The following is an 18426-nucleotide window of genomic DNA, read 5'->3' as shown; positions in this document are numbered from 1 at the left end:
AATGACTGCAATTATTTTTGAAGTGAGAATTCTCCTAAATCAAAATTTTAAAATTGTCCAATACCAAAAAGTTTTATTTTCTCAGAATACAAGTCTTATGTAGAGTTAGCTTTGCTGTTCACATGTTGGGAAGAATTCATGCAGCTCAATGATAGATCTCATGTATCGAGCAGTAAAAGGATTTCTTTTTATCAAAAAAAAGAGAAAGTCACAAGGTCCTAAATTTTTAAAAGTTGTCATACTGTAATAATTTCAGATATGCCAAGATTGGATAAGTGCAGTGCTGAAGTCTTCCCGCTCAAACTGAGGTCTTCAGTTCATTAAATGATCAAAATGATTAAATGTGACTAATCTACTCAAAGGAAAAGAAATGAATAGAGGAAAAATTAGATATGCAAACTTTGTGACAGATCTCTTTTCTTATTGAATTCAATATTTTAAAGGTAATATTTGAATACAAAAATCAGACCATAAATTATTATTTTGATGTTTTCTGGAGAATGCCCCAACATTTAGCAAAATTAGAACTTTAATTTGCAAAATGAGTAGTATTGCAAGATTATGCTGTGGTAATTGAGTTTCTGTTATCATCTGGTGGTATGTACAGTACCCTCAATGACAACAAGGGTTTTCATTTTACTCAAGATTCTCTTCCAAGTACTTTTCCTAGTGATTGGCACAATGATTGTTTTAGAAAGTCATCTATATGGATGCTGACTATGGTATGGGGTGTAACATCACATATCATGTATCTGGCTTATCATGTACTAGTCTTATTTTTCTGGTTTATCATATTTCTGATTTCTTTCTAGGGTCAGGTTAGAATTGCATTTCTATATTAAATTCGAATACTAAGATTTCTCTACTGTAATCTATTTTCATATAAAACACTTTCAGTAAAAAGATTAAAATTAATCTTACTTTAGAGATCATAATATAGTCATTTTACATGATTTAATAAAATGAATCATTAAGTTCCAATCAGACACTACATCTTCAAGAATTGTTGTGGGAAGCTGGCCTAAGTAGGTAACACAATTTAGATAACAGAGAAATTGATGATTGCTAGAATATTAAGTTCTAAGAATGTTATAGAGATCAACTTTTATTTCTTATCAAGATTTTCTTCCATTTTTCATTTGTCTAAAGAAAAAAATAGCAGAAAAATAAGTAAAAATAGAACTTTTGCCTGAGGTTAATGAAATTGATAATGAAAATGTACACTGCATAGAAGTTTACAGTTTAAAAACTGCTTTAACATGATACACATCCTATTTCTTTTTATCAGGAATCCCAGTAATTAGGTGAGGTTATGGCTCCCCTTGTAGGTAAGCTGTAGGTGGTTACTACTTTCCCCATGCTTTCATTCCTTGTTACATTGCCTATATTCAGCAACATCACATTAACACATAATTTCCTGCATAAATGTCTATTCCTCCTCTAAAATGTAAACTTTCTGAGTACAGGAAGTATGCCTGCATCATCATTATCAAACTACCACATTTTTAAAAATTATGTATCATATCTGTATATGGTAGTCAACACCCTTCCTCTTGCAAGTGACAGAAGCTCACTTCAAACTAAGCTACTGGTTTTGAATTGTTTTTTTCTTAATTGACTCTTGTAGTTGGGAGAAGAGCTGGCTATGTCTGTTTCTCTTTAGGTACTTTCTCACTAGACCGCCTAGCTCCTGCAATCCCAAACTATATTACAACTTGTGTTACCAAAAAAGACCATTTGTTTTACATTATCTCTTTATCAATCTCTGCTTCAGTGCTGTAACTACTCTTAAACTAATTATTTAGGCAAGGCTGTGAAGCGCCCAAATGAACCAGCTCAAGACCACAGGACCGTCTAGTCATATAAGGTAGAGAGCTGGGCACGTGTGGAATACAGGGAACAGGAACAGGTTTCTTTCTTAAATGAAAAATGACACCTGGTGTCACTCGCTGCCGCTGGCCGGCGCTCGGCGTCCTCCCGCTGCTCACCACCCGTCCTCCGCCAATCGCAATGGAAGAGGAAATCTCTGCGCTCCTCATAGACGATGGCTCCAGCAATGTGCAAAGCTGGCTTTGCCGGCGACAACGGTCCCCGGGCCATGTTGCCCTCCATCGTCGGGTGCCCGTGTGATGGTGGGCATGGGCCAGAAGGACTCGTATGTGGGTGACGTCAGGCCCAGAGCACGCGCGGCATCCTGACCCTTAAGTATACCATGGAGCACAGCATCGTCACCAACTGGGACCATATGGAAAAGATCTGGCGCCATGCCTTCTACAATGGGCTGTGCGTGGCCCCCGAAGAGCACCCGGTGCTGCTGACTGAGACCCCCCCCTGAACCCCAAGGCCAACAGAGAGAAGATGATTCAGATCATGTTCGAGACCTTCAACACACCGGCCATGTATGTGGCCATCCAGGCCGTGCTGTCCCTGTACGCCTCTGGGTGCACCACTGGCGTTGTCATGGACTCTGGTGACGGAGTCACCCACACAGTGCCCATCTACGAGGGCTGCGCCCTTCCCCACGCCATCCTGCATCCGGACCTGGCTTGCTGGGACCTGACAGACTACTCCCTGAAGATCCTGACAGAGCGCGGCTACAGCTTCACCACAGTGGCTGAGCGGGAGATCGTGCGTGACATCAAGGAGAAGCTGTGCTATGTCGCCTGGACTTCGAGCAGGAGATGGCTACTGCTGCATCCTCCTCCTCCCTGGAGAAGAGCTACGATCTGCCTGATGGGCAGGTGATCACCATCGGCAACGAGCGGTTTCTGTGTCCAGAGGCACTCTTCATGGGTATGGAATCCTCCAGCATCCATGAGACCACCTTCAACTCCATCATGAAGTGTGACATGGACATCCGCAAGGACCTCTATGCCAACTCCATGCTGTCGGGCGACACCACCATGTACCCCGGCATTGCTCACAGGATGCAGAAGGAGAAAACAGCCCTGGTCCCCAGCACCATGAAGATCAAGATTATTGCTCCCCATGAGCGCAAGTACTCTGTGTGGATCTGCGGCTCCATCTCCTGGCCTCACAATCCACCTTCCAGCAGATGTGGATCAGCAAGCAGGAGTAGAAGTGGGGCCCCTCCATTGTCCACCGCAAATGCTTTTAGATGGACTGAGCAGGTGCCAGGCACCTGCTGCATGTGCTGAATCTGAAGTATAAATTTGCTCTGGCAAATTTGAACCTAGAATAAGCCTTTGAAAAGAAATTGTTCTTGAAGCTTGTATCTGATGTCAGCACTGGAACGTAGAACTCGTTGCTGATTTTGACCTTGTATTCAAGTTAACTGTTCCCTTGGTATATGTTTAATGCCCTGTGCATATCTATGATTTAAGCCCTTAGTCCATGTGGCTCGGTCACCTGGTACCTGAGGTGAGAGCGTGCATAAAGGACAGAAGTCTGTGGCTTAGCGAATCTGAGACCACAGCAGTGATCTGCGCAGGGTATTCATGTGTCAGCTGACAGACTTCCTGGATTGCTCGGGCTGGCAAGAGTTCCTGGGCCAGCTGTCACTTCTTGTGGTCCAACAGGGTGGGAAAGTCCGAGCCTTAGGACCCAGTTTCCGTTCTTACCAATGTTCTCCCGCCTGACCACCATTGGTTATTACTTGCCTTGAGTTAGAAACAGTTTGCATTTACATCTGTAAATTTATTCATTTTAATTTATGTAAGGTTTTTTTGTACTTAATTCTTTATCAGATGACAAATTTTTGGTTTTCTACTGTTATGTGAGAACATTAGGCCCCAGAAACACTTCATTGAGTAAGGAAAAATGAAATGCAAATGTACAAAAAAAAAAAAAGGAAAATAGCATCTTATTATTTGAAAAAAGGAGACAGAATAATGGAAACACAAAAACAGAAGCTATCAATTATGAACTTGATTCCAAGTTAATAGGCCTATCTATATAGGCTAGAAAGTGGGGATCCAAACCTGATTTTGTGGTATCAAATGCAGTTTTATTTCCCCCTAGATGAAAAGTTGTTTTATAAAAGATAGATGGAAACCAAATGTGGTGGTTCGCTCCTGCAATCCCATCAGCTTGGAAGACTGAGACAGCAGGATCAGGAGTTCAAAGCCAGCCTCAGCAAAAGGGAGGTGCTAAGCAACTCAGTGAGATCCTGTCTCTAAATAAAACACCATGTGGCTCAGTGGTTAAGTGCCCCTGAGTTGGATCCCCAATATCCACCCCCCAAGAAAAAGATACAGAAATTGTGACTAAACATAACTTAACAGGGATTTTCACATCATTTTTCCTGAAAACCAAAACAATATTTTTTGATCCCAAAAATGTAAGGAAAATTTCAGACTTGGATCTTTTCCCTCAAATCCTCTTTCAAAACTGGAGGACCTATTCCCACAACTGTTGGGAGTACTGGCAGCTGACTACCCTCCCCAGGAATTGCCTTCACCTGTGGAGAACTACTTAAGATCCATGCAGTGTTAAAAAGCCTCTCCTTCTTCTAGACCTACCTACCTTGGGTTCACTCTGAAGACTATCAGGCCTCCAGAGCTCCCTACGGAGGTTCCTCGAGACCAAATGACAGCACCACATCTCTTTGCAGTATCCTCTTTGCTCCCTTTTCTTATGTACAAGAGTGATTCCTGAGAGCAGTCCCTAATCACCTTTCTGTTATCTAACTTCCATCTCAAAGTTGGCATCCATGAGAACCCAACCTTCTACAATTTGGTATGTTTTTCCTGAAGCTGCAGGATGACTTGAGTTTGACTAGTAACTGAAAATGATTGAAGGTTATTGGGAAAGGTATTTACATGTTTGTAATGTTTCTTAACACTTTTATTTTAAATGTCTATTTAAATGAAATGTATGCACTATTTTGTTAACATGGGATATCTAATATCTTATTTCCTATTCTTATTCCAAGTTAACAGACCTATATAGGAGGTAAAAGCCTCTAAGAAAAAAAAAAATCACTAAAAGTAGTAACAAAATACTAATCTGGGTCCTTCAATAACTATGCTTAAGGGAAGCAAGCAGATTAGATAAAAATATAATATGTAACTGTATAGATTGTGTTGGGTATGTATATTAACTGGGGAAAGAGACGACTCATAACCACCATGAATTTTCTCAAAGGAGCCTGTAACACAAGGTTAAGAAATTGGAGCACTGGTACCCAAGTTGGTCTCTTAGGAACCATCAAGTGAGGAAAAATCACTGGATTTTGTCCAGAGTGTTTCTGAGTGGGGATGGGCTCAGACATTTTCAACAAGTTCTCAAAATGATTCGTAAATAAAATTCAGTGGACCAAAATTTGAAAAATGCTGACTTAAAAATCAAAGCATAGTTCTGTGTAAGTTTCTATTGCTGGTGAGCATATTACCCCATAATTAGAGACTTAAACAACACAGTACAGTTGGATAGTTTGGCTTCTGGGCTAAAATCAAAGTACTGGTGAGGCTGTGTTATTTTCTGAGGACCCTAGGGGAGAATCCATTTCCTCACTTTTACCAGCTCACCCACCTTTCTTCACTCTTGTTCCCCTCCCCTTAACTAAAAAGGCAGCAACAACTGCATCTCAACCCATTCTTAAGGGGTCTGCTCTCCCCGTTGCTCCTCCTGTGCCTCCCTCTTCCAATTATCAGGGCCCAAGATTATACTGATTCTACCCATATGGGTTGGTCTCTCTATATTAAATTCACCTGATTAATTCTGTCTTTATCCTTGATCCCTCTTGCCAGGTAACCTAGTGTATTCACAGATTATGGGGATTATAATGTGGGCATTTTGTGGTCGGCCTTTCTTTTGCTTACTACAAATTCCTTTGTCGTGCCCAGGGAAAAGTCTTATTTTCCCCTTAATCTTATGTTTAATAACTCAGTTAATGAGCCCCCAACCCTTGCTATTATAAAATCATCTAGTCAGTAGAATTAATAATTACTTGGAAATACTGAAACTGTTGTTTAACTTTCTGTTATCAATAAATAGCACTAGTCAGAGGGGTACCAGCTTGGTAGCTCCTTGAGGTCAAGCATCATGTCATTTTTATTTCTGTAACCCTTGGAACTTTGTTCATTAACTGCCAACTAATCAGCATACAGATAATGAAACTGAATAATTGTGATGGTAATCTTCATGTTTAATTAACAAAACCAAAGTCCTACTCTCTCTTTTAATGATTCTTTTACACAAAGCAGCTAATAGCATGATTCAGATCCTTCTCTCATTGCACTTAGCAATTGCTACTTATCATGAGTATTTAGTGTCACTCTCCTCTCTTATAAGCAAAACTATTACTGCTTAACAACTGCATCCCAAAAGCTACATTGGATTTCATACTTGCTTTTTTGGGTTAGCCAGCTATCAGTTGATTTTGGGCAACTGCATTATGGGTGGGAGAAGCATAGTCAGTTAATGTGTGGAGAAGCATAACAGTTAATGTGCTGTTATTGATAATAGGAACTGTCCTGTCATGTGTTAGACTCTACATTGGATTTCGTATACACATATACTTGCCAATTTAAATATTCAAAGGATATTCACACCAAAGGTAGAAAATACATGTTGAATGTGTTCAAGTCCTGATGTAATACTTCTGCCTGTGGCTACCAAGTTCCATTAGAACTAATCCTTTATTTAATCCATGTGCCAATGTTTTACACCTTTAAGTACTTTCCAAGTTGAATATTTAATGAGCACACAATACCTTTGATATTCCATCTCTTCTATCTCTTGTTCTGCTCTAGCTGAACTTTTGTCCTTTTAACCTGCTTCAATGCTTGGGTTTCTAATATAATTAGGAATGAGGAATGTAAGGTAGAATTTATACAGGATGTCTATTCTGAAGACTGTGAGTCATCATACAAGTGAATATAGCCTATTTATTTTAAAAATAAAAGCAACCATAAGAAGAAATAAAAATTTTTTATTAATTTGAAACTTTGCAAATGTAAAATTTTGTTACCTGTCAGTTTCTAATTTTACAGCTATTTCTGGTTCTTTCGGCTTATTTAGTGTTTTTGTATTAATTATTCCCCTTGAGAGGCTTAAGATACACTCAATTAGGGATTTTAAGATACAGTCTATTCATTGCCACAGTCTTGGCTGGGCACAGAATCACGAGCCACCACACACCTTGTAGATTCAAACAGCAATTCTTTATTCCCGAACTCACACCGGCCCTGTACAAACACGTTTTGGGGAAATCCAAGTTCAGCCGAACAATTCACGTCCCAAAATACTTTCTCAATTCCAGGAGAACTCAACGGGAACTCAGGCAGCAGGATACGCCCTATTCCCAGCAGCAATAACCTTAAACCTGGAACTTCCCTAAACCCAGATTGTCTTAAACCGGGAACGCCTTAAACCCAAATTATCCTTAACCGGGATACTTCCTAAAACCTGCAGGATACACCCTAAACCTGGATCCACTCTCGTCCTTGAGCAGGGTCACTTTTCTCAAATACACATGCAATGTCACAGCGAATTTCCAAGGCAAGTCCATTTAACATAGGATACGCTGGCAAGGAAATTTTGATGCATCATTCCTACTTGGCGATGGCCCTCAGCAATTCATAATATGTTCCTAAATCCTATTTGTTTCTTACTTTTGCTAATTATTTTTCCTTTAAACTTTTTTATACCCTGGACTTATTACCTTGTTAGTTAAGATTTTGTTCATAGTACACCTTCCAATCATATTTAGCACTTTAAATCCCTACTATAAACATCTAAAGGGGCACTAGAAAGACATATTGATAACATGCAGATACTTATTGGTATGTAAAATATATATTCAAGTGTACGTTTTTAATTTCTTTATTTAGACTGGATTTTACTTTCCTTATTTGAATGTGAAGTAAACACTGGACTTTTTGGTAACTTTTCAGAACTTTCCTTATTTTAGAATGGATGTGTGAATATTTTATAGATTCATTTAAAAGTGATACCATTTATAATGTTTTCTTAAAAGCTAAAATGTATTTTAAAATTTGTTTTACATACATGGTGTATTCTTTATACTCTTAAAAAGAAAACTATATTCTACCAGGTCTTTCAAATTTAAGCTAAGAAGGTAGTACTGATAAAATAGACCAAAATGCAGATACTTTACTTGTGGTCCAAGTGACCTAATACGGTTTAAAGACAATTTCTTAAAACACTGTTGCTATTTATTTAGATTATAAATGTCAATTTAATGATATTGCTATTTATTTTAAGAAATACTGGTAACCTTGATTCATATTAATCTGTCATCAGTGATATTCATACCATTCTTTAATGCCAAGTAAAATAGAGCTACTTTACTTCTTCCATACTTTAGTAAAGGAAATTTCTCTCTACCTCCTTCCATTCTATGCTCACATTTTTCAGAGTTAAGATAGTTTAGAATTCTAAATGGATAGATAGAAATCCATTTTTAAAATAATTACATTTTTGACACACAATCTATGGGGTCAAACCACAAACATATTTGAGAGTTCTATCAGATACTCAGTAATTTTAGACAGCCTACGTAACATGGAACAATAAACTATTCTGATATTAGTGAAATAACTTTTGACTCCCTTCTGTGTTGTAACTCAAACTTTGATGGGCTTTTAATATTCCTAGATATCCGTGGAATACAAGAGTTTTTGGACAAAGTGTCTCAGCAAGGAATGGACGTTGCACTTCAAAAGGTAGAAAACAACATCAATAAAATGATCACCACTCTCTTTGATACCATGAGGATAGAGGAATTGAATCGCTATCGAGACACTCTTAGGAGAGCCATCCTTGTTATGAATCCTGCCACAGCCAAGTCCTTCATTAGTGAGGTAAGTAAAAATCATCATGCAGTTGGGGTATGGTGGAAAAACTAAATACTTTGGAATGAGCCCTGCAGAGGAGTGAAAGTTAAGAGCAGGGTGAGGGAATTAACTGCTCAACTCTCATTAACACTAATGGAGGAAGCACAGCGAATTCTTTGCACATCACATTTACCCCATACTGTCCAGTTAATTGCTGAGAATGTTAGTATTTATGTATATTTAGGCACAAAGCCAGGACAATTTTAAGAAATCTTATGAGGGTTGAAAAGTGCTGTTGACCTGAATAGATCTATCAAGGTAACGAATGAATTCACAAGGGTACAGCTAACTAATACTTAAATTTGCAAGTTAAAATTTTATTTCTGAGAAAAGATTTACTTGAATAGAATGTGATTGCCTAAACATGATTACTTAAAAAAATATATAACAGATTTACTTTTGCTCTGGGAACTCTGTACAAAGACAAGTAATTAAAACTGCATGAAACTAAGCAAAGTGATGACCATTGCACATTTTATGATGCCACATCTTCAACTTTTTAACTGTGGCTGCTAATTTGGTTAGAAGATTTAAAGCTCTGTAAAAATACAGAACTTTCCAGTGATTGCTGTTACATCTCTTTATTCTGAAATGCTTGTGATTATCTTGCAAAGGATTATTATCAAGCCATTTTAGCCCTACTTCCATTTTAATTTTGTCTAGTAATAGAACTGATCATGACATTCATATGTCACATCGTGTTTCTAAGTTTGGTGACTTTATTTTGTTCATACTTTTTTCCTCACTTCAGCCCTATGGTTTCTTTACCTTCTAAGTCCTGTTATAAATTAAGAAGTGTTAGAAATTCTTTGATGCTCTGTAATAGAATTGTTTTCAAGAATCTTGAAGCAAAATATAAATCACAGAACGGTAAACCTTATGGAAACTATCAGAAATATCAATTTTTTTAACACAGAATGTTATTATGCAGTTATGGATAAATATAGAACTTTAACATTTTGAGTTTAGAAAATAACTTAATATCATCAAACATTAGATTTTTCCACAATAGAAAGAACACTTTTAGTTTTAGAATTGATTCTCTCAAGAAACACAAAATATTCTAGAATATTAAAAGCAAGTATGAAGATATTTAATATAAATCAAAATGGAAAAACTGCAGTAAATGAAGTAGCAGCATCAGTGGTCACCAGAGAAGACTTCCTTCACTTTGTATCTTGCGTAGGAATTCACAAAAGTGTTATAACAAGACAAGTGTAAGTCCATCTCAACTCCTTTCTTGTCATGAGTCATGGAAAAATTACTTAATATTTCTGAGTCTCCATCTTGTTATCAGTAAAATGAGAATAAGATTGGTTTAAGCATATTAAGAGAATAATGTAGATTAATAAGATATCCTATGGAGTATATTAAAAAGTGGTAGTGGGCAGGGAGAGACCTGGCAGTTAGCAGATATTCAAGAGATAGAAACTTCTAGATCACTTTGTCTAGGGGAAAAAAATGGACAAAAAGTGCCTGCTAATGTGAAAATTATATCAAGATGAGCAGACACACCCCTTCATCGTATGCTCAGAGTAAAGTTTTGTGTAGATTAATATCGGGATGCATGAGGAAGAGCAGTGGTATATACTGTTGAAATGAGAATTTTTACCCCAGATGGCAAAGGCCCTGGAGTGCCAGGGCAACAGTTGATCTCTCTTTAATGAACATTTAGAAGCAATGGGCTGAGAATGGGGGATAGCATGCTCAGACTTTCCTATTGAGAACTGACAGCTGGGGAACCATGAGGTGGAATGGTTCCCTTTCAGACAGAGAAGATGGAACTGGTGGTTGTGGGACACAAGTCCATAAGAGTGAGAGTCACTCAGGGGCAGAGTTCAAGTGGCCAGGAAATGAGTCAAGAGTTCAAGTGGCCAGGAAATGGAAAATCAGAGAATGTGGAGTTTTTAACCTGGATTCCAGGAGATGATGGTATAGTACTGGTTTGCTAGAGCTTCCATTACAAAATACTACTAACCAGGTGTCTCAAACAACAGAAAATTATTGTCTCCCAGTTCTGGAAGCTAAAAGTCCGAAATCAAGATATTAACTAAGTTGGTTCTTTCTCAGAACTCTGAGGGAAGGAGATGTTCCAGACCACCCCCCACCCCTCTCTCTCTCTCTCTCTGGCTGGTAGATGGCTTTCTTCTCCTTAAGTCTCTTCAGATCATCTTCCATCTGCACGTCTGTCCAAACTTCCCCTTTGAAATGACACCAGTCATTTTGGATTAGGGCTCACCCTAATGACCTCATTTTCACTTGATTACCTCTGTAAAGGCCTTATATCCAGAGTCAAATTCTAAATACTGAGCGTTAGGACTTCAGCATGTGAATTCTGCATGGTAGACGGCAATGCAAACAATAATTTAACCCGTGACAGATGTCATTCTTGGTTATGAGCAAACAACCTTATTTGCTCACAGAGGAAGGATTTAGAGTTCAATTTGAAACATATGGTGTTTGAGCCAAAGTGTCCTACCCAGGTGATTATAACTGTATTTTCACAATTTTGTTCCTAACTCCTCTTACTATTTACTGTTTTTCTCCCTACTTATTAATTTCTAAGGTTTTTATAAACAGTAAACTCATTTCATTCTCATACAAAAACCTTTGAGTTGGTATTGTCATTATCCGTGGTTTATTATAAATTAGGCACTCAAATGTTAATTAATTAGTCAAGATGACACAACTAATAAGAGGTAGTTCTGGAACTGATTCCAAGTAGTCTGTCTCTAGAGCCTGTGTGCTTAATCATAGTTCTCAAAAAGGGTAGTTGCAAGTGCACAACTTGAGTTCAGGAGAAAGATCAGGGTTAGAGATGTCAGTTTTTTAAAAGCAGTAAAGATTGATTTATTGTCCAGTTTAACCTACATCCTGTGCTAGGCTGTAGCAATGCTTATGAAGATCCAGTACCTCTCTTCAGGTTTCTAGTCTGGTACCAGGGAAGGAAATAGAATGTCAGCATTAGAGGATGCAGTAAGGGCAGGTTTCACATCCATCTGGAGCTACAGGGCCACCTGTAGTAGTGTGGAACCACCTCAGATCCAGTTTCAGTGGTAAAGTGTGTGATTGTGGAATTATTGAGGAAGGAGCTTGGGTCCCAAAGGGGGTGCAGCTTGAGTTGAGCATTAAAAGACATATGGAATTGGATTAGGCAAAGAAAGGAGAGGAATACAACCCAAGAAGCAGGAAAATCAGAAAATAGGGGAAAGTGGTGGAGCAAGATTACAAAGGGCCAGGGAAATAATGGATGAAGGTGGTTGTGCTGAGCACTCTGTTTAGAGGTTTGGTAATGAAAGTAAAGACAAATTATGGATAATTTAAAAAAAAAAACCTATATGTTGAATACCAGCAACAGAAAAAAATGGCTCATTTTTAGGAAAAGAAAATTGTTGAGCCATTTTATATAGGCCTTGGTATACCAAGCAGTTAAAAAGTATAATTGTAGAATGAAGAGGGAACATTGATAAGACTCTGGTGGTAGAATTTGTGAAACTCTGCCAGGGAAGGACTACCCATGAATGACCAATAATCTAGAATTACTATTTCTTTTCTTTTTTTTTTTTTTTTTTTAAGAGAGAGTGAGAGAGGGAGAGAGAGAAAGAGAGAGAGATAATTTTTTTAATATTTATTTTTTAGTTATTGGCGGACACAACATCTTTGTATGTGGTGCTGAGAATCGAACCCGGGCCGCACGCATGCCAGGCGAGCGCGCTACCGCTTGAGCCACATCCCCAGCCCCTAGAATTACTATTTCAAAGGTAGATGGAATTATTTTAGACTTGTAAAATTTTTTTTTTCTTTGACCATCCTTGTCTTTCTCATAATCCATTCAACCAATATGATTTTGACTTATATTCTTATTTTGGCCCCCTCTCCTAGACTCTCAAATACTTGTAATAAGTTATTGCTTCCATCTTTGTTCCCAAACACATAACATCTATATATGTGATTTTTCTTGAGAGACTTTTCTGCTTTCCTCTACTCAGTCACCATTTTTTCCCCTAGTAACTTGTCTTTATAATCACTAATTTTTGTCTCCAAGCTGTGAACAAATGTATTCCATAGCTACTATGATTTAAATATGAGATATCCCCCCAAAGCTTCTTTGAATGCAGGAATTCTCAGAGGTGAAATGATTAGATTATGAGAGCTATAACCTAGTCAGTCCATACTACTTTGAATGGAATGACTAGGTGGTAACTGTAGGTAGGTGGGGCATGGCCAGAGGAGATGTCACTGGGGTGTATGCTAGAAGCCTGAATCTTCTCTGTGACCCCGACCCCACTTACTACTTCCCGAGGCTGCCATAAACTGAGTAGCTTTTCTCCACCGGATCCTTTTCTCATGATATTCTGCCTCATTTGGGGCCCAGAACAATGGAATTGGCCATCTGTAGGCTAAGACCTCAGAAACCACAGGATCCAAATAAACTTTCTCCTCTAAATTGTTCTTGTCAGGTGTTTTGGTCAGAGAGACCCCAAAACAAAAACAAACAAACAAACAAACAAACAAAAATCTAACTAAAACAACAGTTATCTCACACAGTGATATAGGAATGACAGAAAGAATGTGAGCCACCTCCACATCAACCTAAACTAGCTATACTTTTCTGATCTGCATGGTGCTTCCTGTTTCCCAATGAGCTGTTTTCAGACACTGTCCAGCTTGTTTCTGCTTTCTTATGGGTCCTGGGAGTCCTTCCCCTGCTCAGAGAACAGGCTGACCCTATCTCTGCTGGAAGCAGTTCACAGAAACAGCAGGCAGCTCTGAATTCAAAAGAATGCACTCAGGTTCTACAGACACAAAGAAAAATAGTACCTGACCTAGAGAATTGCTCAGTGCAGTGGAAGAGGCAGTCATATAACTAAATAATAAAGTGTAAAAGAAAAACGCTGTCCTAGTGATGGGTAAATGGGATTCCTAGAATCTGGTAAGAGAATTGACTGCTGAAAAGTTGACATGGTCAGGACAAGTTTCACAGAGAAGTTTCTTCACCAGAATCTTGAAAAGAGAATAAGAATTCATCAGGCAGGCAATGGGGTAAACCGCAATTCAGACTATGTATATTTGTACGCATATGTAATACGTTGACAGAGGTAAAAAAAAATCTAATTCAAACAAAGCTTTTTGATTAAAAAAAAGAGTTCCTCACTCAATTCCTTTCTTTCTACCTCTAATTGTTTTTTTAAAGAATTACTTATTTTTAATTTTAATTGCATTTGCTTTTGAATATTCTGTGCATTCATATAACCCAAGCTTTAAAGTTTTAAAAGGATCACTTCCTGCCACCACTCCTCAAACACGTGTTTTTCTTCTCTTAAAGCATATAACATGTCCCCTGTGAATTTCAGGAACACAACACACACACACACACACACACACACACACATGCACACATACTTTTTTAGTCTTTTTTACAGAAATTATAGCATACTAGGTATAAATTCTCCTTCTGGACTTTTTTAACAGGAGATTTTCCCTTTGACATATATGAAGTGCCCCTGATAGTTTTAGTGTTTATATAATATTTCATTAGCTCTTTAATTTTTTTTCTACTTTTCCTTACTCTGGTGATATTATTCATTGACTTACTATTTTATTTTTTTCCTGTTTCTTTTCTGACGTGTTAAATGAAATACTAGTTCATCTACTTCATCCATATTAACTCCTCTCAACGTTACAACAATTTTAAAAAACATCAAGTGACACCAGTATATCTTGATTCATGTACTACCTAGTAGAGACAGAATAGTATGTATAAAGATGTTTTTCACAATTCTACTTTCCCCTCCCAACTTCCATGATTCACAGTTTTACTTTTATATATAGTGTGCTTGAAACACATATCTTTTATTTGATAACCATAAATAAAACTTTCATACCTTAGCTAAAAGTCAATTCTATAAGAAAAAAAAAATCCACCAATATACTTATTTTTTTATCACTATTAATATTTTTCATGACATAATAAAATATTAAGGTAAGATTATGTTGATGTTTTTCTTACCTTTAGAATTTTCATTTGAATTATTTTTTTTTTACTTTTTCATAATTTCATCTTTATTGGTTGCTTAAGTTTTGAATTCTTATCTTTCTGAGCAAATAAAATTCCCTGATTCCTTCACACAGATCCTTCCCTCTCAGAGCCCATTCTTAATGTTGTTTTTCTGGCATTTCCTTTATATCTGAAAAATTTGTGGGTCAGAGCAACAAATTCTTGGATCCATGTGTGATAGTTTTTTAGTTTCCTTTTTTCCCGGGGACTATCTTCAAGTAACTTTTTAAGAGAGAGTGTGTGGGAGGTTTAATTTACCACGCTTTTCATTTATGAATGTGTATTTATTCTCACTTCATCCTTGATGAATAACTTGGCTAATTATAAATTCCTAGATTAAAAATCACTCACCTCATAACATTGATAGCATTGCTTCATTGTACTCTGGCTCTCAATCATTTAAATTGAGCAGACAGAACATTTACATTTTATTGGAGGCGATACTAGATTTTGCATGTGTGTGATTGTGCTATCTTAGCTCTACATTACAATGCTAACATTAGTTGCCCCCATTCACCCCCAGAAAGTCCAACTACACCTATTTCTTTAAGACAATTTAAGTTTGTTTGTTTGTTTGTTTGTTTGTTTTTGGCATAAGAACAAACTGTCACTTTCAGGGACATTTTGCACATGACAGTGTGTGAGAAGTCCCCAAGAGAATCAACATATATCCTCCTTATTCACTAATTCCATATTTAGCAATTTCCCTAGTCACTAAAATTTATGTATAACTAAAAAATCAATACTTAGGGTGATTTTGTGGTCACTTATTTTCAGAGTTGCAAAAATTTGAGTTCTCCAACAGACCATATTCCCAGATAAGGTCAAAAGCCACCCTCTTCATTCTTGTTTCAGTTCTCATACTATAAATAAACAGCCTTCCCCGTCTATTTGGGGCTATTTTTTAAATTTTTGTGCCTGTGCGTGTGTGTGATTTTTCTGCCTAAAATGCCCTAAAAACTGCTGAAGTGCTACACAGTTTCCCTAAAGACACAAAAAAACTCATGTGCCTTACAGAGAAAGGGGCTGTTAGATAAGCATTATTCAAACGTGACTTATAGGACCTTTGACTGCGTTCCATGTTAATAAATAACAAAATATAATAAAGTAACTTTAAGTAGAAATGTACAGAATTAGAGATCTACAGGAACCACAATCGGTAGTTCCCCAATGAACAATACTATAGTATTCACTAATTCAGTCACAGGGAATTTTGTAGAACATTAGCTCTGCAAATGACAAAAATCAACTGTAATCTCAGAATTTTCACATCCTCAGCTCATTTCTACCCTGTGTTGGGCCTGACAGTTCTAAGTATCAAGACTTGTAGAGCTTGGATAGAGGTCTGTGTACTTAGCCGCTGCCCCCTATGATGATATCTAATCTACGGCTCCTCACACATGTTTCATTATGTATCACTGCAATCACTGCTTTTTATTTTTCAGTAATTTATTTTAAAATGCCTTTCTATGGCCCCTTTCTTTTTCCTCATGGTCATTGCATTATATATCCATTCACTGCATATTTTAATGGGTTTTTGAGAGTCATCCCTTTTATTTTTTATTGTTTTTGTAGTTGTAGATGGACAGAATGCCTTTATTTTATTTGTTTATTTTTAATTTTTTTTTATTTTTATTGTTGGTTGTTCAAAACATTACATAGTTCTTGATATATCATATTTCACACTTTGATTCAAGTGGGTTATGAACTCCCATTTTTTTTTTTTTTATGTGGTGCTAAAAATCGAACCCAGTGCCTCACACATGCTAGGCAAGCACTCTGACACTAAGGCCCAACCCCAGCCTAAGAATCATCCCTTTTGACCTTCTTGAGTTGAAAGTTCCAAAAAAATTTTTTCCCCAGATTTTTAGAGATTAAAATTAAAGAAACATAAGAGACTTTTAAAAACAATTTTTATAGTTTTTAAGAACTAATATGAAATCATAACATTTTCAGCCAGAATATACAACATGTTTTGGTCAATTCTATGTTGACTGTTGAGAAAATTAAAGGCCTGTCAGGATCTAATCAATACTGTTCTGTAACTCCTTCTAGCAATGTTCAACACTTCTGCAGTTGGTACCCATAGTAGATGGTAGGAATGGTTGGTGTACCAGACTTTGAAACTGGTAAACGTAAGTTTTCAGGGGATCAAAGTGGTTCATGATTGTCAGATTCTAAGAGAAGTATTTGTAGAAATTACCTTACCATGGAGTTTATGATAGATAGAGAGACACATGAAGCTTGAAGGACATGGATGGATTGGGATAATAGGAAAGATAGAGGAACAAAAGGTTATGAGGAGGGCAGAAAGACAACCCCGTTGAGTAAACACCTAAGACAAGGAGAGGCAGAGGGGAGAGATGCTGGTTAATGAGGGCAATAACAGATCTCCTAACTTTACTGTTCACTATACTTCATAAGTTGGTGTGAAAAGTTATTGTAATGTTCAAAGGAAATAATAAAAGTAAAAAAAATGAATTTTAAAGAAGAAATTGCTCACTTACCATTGTTATTTAATTGCTGAGGGGAAAAATAGGCATATCAGTTCTGTTTGCATCTTTATTTTTCTGTACCTGGAGCAATTATGTGGCATTGAGTTAATTATGTTTCCTTTGAAGTCTCAGAAATTCAATACATTAAATATCTACAGTTAGTGCTCCACCTCTTATTTAAGAGTTTCAGAGCTTTATTAAAAATACTGCAGTTATGAACAGCTGAGTAAATCAACCTGCTGTGCTATCTGCAGAAAATTGTCACAGTGTAAGTGTGAGTGTTGAGTGTCCTTGAAATGAATATAGTGAAACAGGAGTGTTTACATGGTTTTATTTTAAGTATGAATTGGAATGAAATTTTGAAAGAACAAGTTTTTGTACAGGAACAGTGTTTCATTTGTTGTTGTGCAAGTTATATTCTTTCCAGAAAGAATATACAATTCCTACTTAAATAAGAATATTTTGGCCAGGGTTTTCTAGTTTTCAGGTCAAATAAGATATATCAATTATTTTAAAACAGGGAGGTTTAGTATCTGCATGACAATGACTATCATTTCTAATGTAGGATTTTCTCTTCAAATTTTTGGGAAGGAACGCCACTTTTACCTGAGATCCTTTTACTTCACAATAAAATGTCTTTTATCCCTTACACCTACCTGATGAGTTAGTTTTTGTTCTATTGTACCATATCCTAGGTTCAGAAAGAATAAAATTTGATACTGTCAAAGAACAGAAAGACAATGTTACTTTCTTCAACTACTTTAACAGTTCCCATAAATAAGCCTCTGGGAAAGTTTAGCATCTAAGTGAAAGTAACTTGTCTCAACAGATTTAGAAAGAGTCCTCCTCATCAGATGACTATAATAGTTATTTAAATAACATATTTTTTCTCTAAATGGAATTACCTGGCGACATTAAGCAATGTATAGTTTTAAAGATGAAGCTATTGTAATGGTATTTTAAAAAGGAAAATATGATAAGAATTTTTTTCCAAAATATATCCATTGCATGAAAATATCTCTGATCATACTGTGTTAATAGATGACTGTTA

The 18426-nt window shown here is 36.9% G+C and overlaps 1 protein-coding gene and 1 pseudogene across 4 annotated transcripts in view; both read left to right on the top strand.

Moving 5' to 3' along the window:
- Positions 1-18426, top strand: part of GRID2 (glutamate ionotropic receptor delta type subunit 2) — a gene marked incomplete at both ends in the record, with an annotated part of 1503481 nt that overhangs the window by 752493 nt on the left and 732562 nt on the right. For all 3 annotated transcript variants that reach the window (XM_081304511.1, XM_081304512.1, XM_081304510.1), the window contains one exon: positions 8584-8789. In XM_081304511.1, coding sequence (XP_081160637.1) covers positions 8584-8789 — 206 coding nt within the window. The remainder of the gene's footprint in view (positions 1-8583; positions 8790-18426) is intronic.
- LOC308654824 (actin, cytoplasmic 2-like) lies at positions 2011-3118 on the top strand (annotated as a pseudogene). The gene has a single exon. The product of its transcript is annotated as an actin, cytoplasmic 2-like (transcript).

The sequence above is a fragment of the Spermophilus citellus genome (genome assembly GCF_964194105.1).
Source record: "Spermophilus citellus genome assembly, chromosome: 8".
Taxonomy (NCBI): domain Eukaryota; kingdom Metazoa; phylum Chordata; class Mammalia; order Rodentia; family Sciuridae; genus Spermophilus; species Spermophilus citellus.
This window is presented reverse-complemented; position numbering and strand designations above follow the sequence as displayed.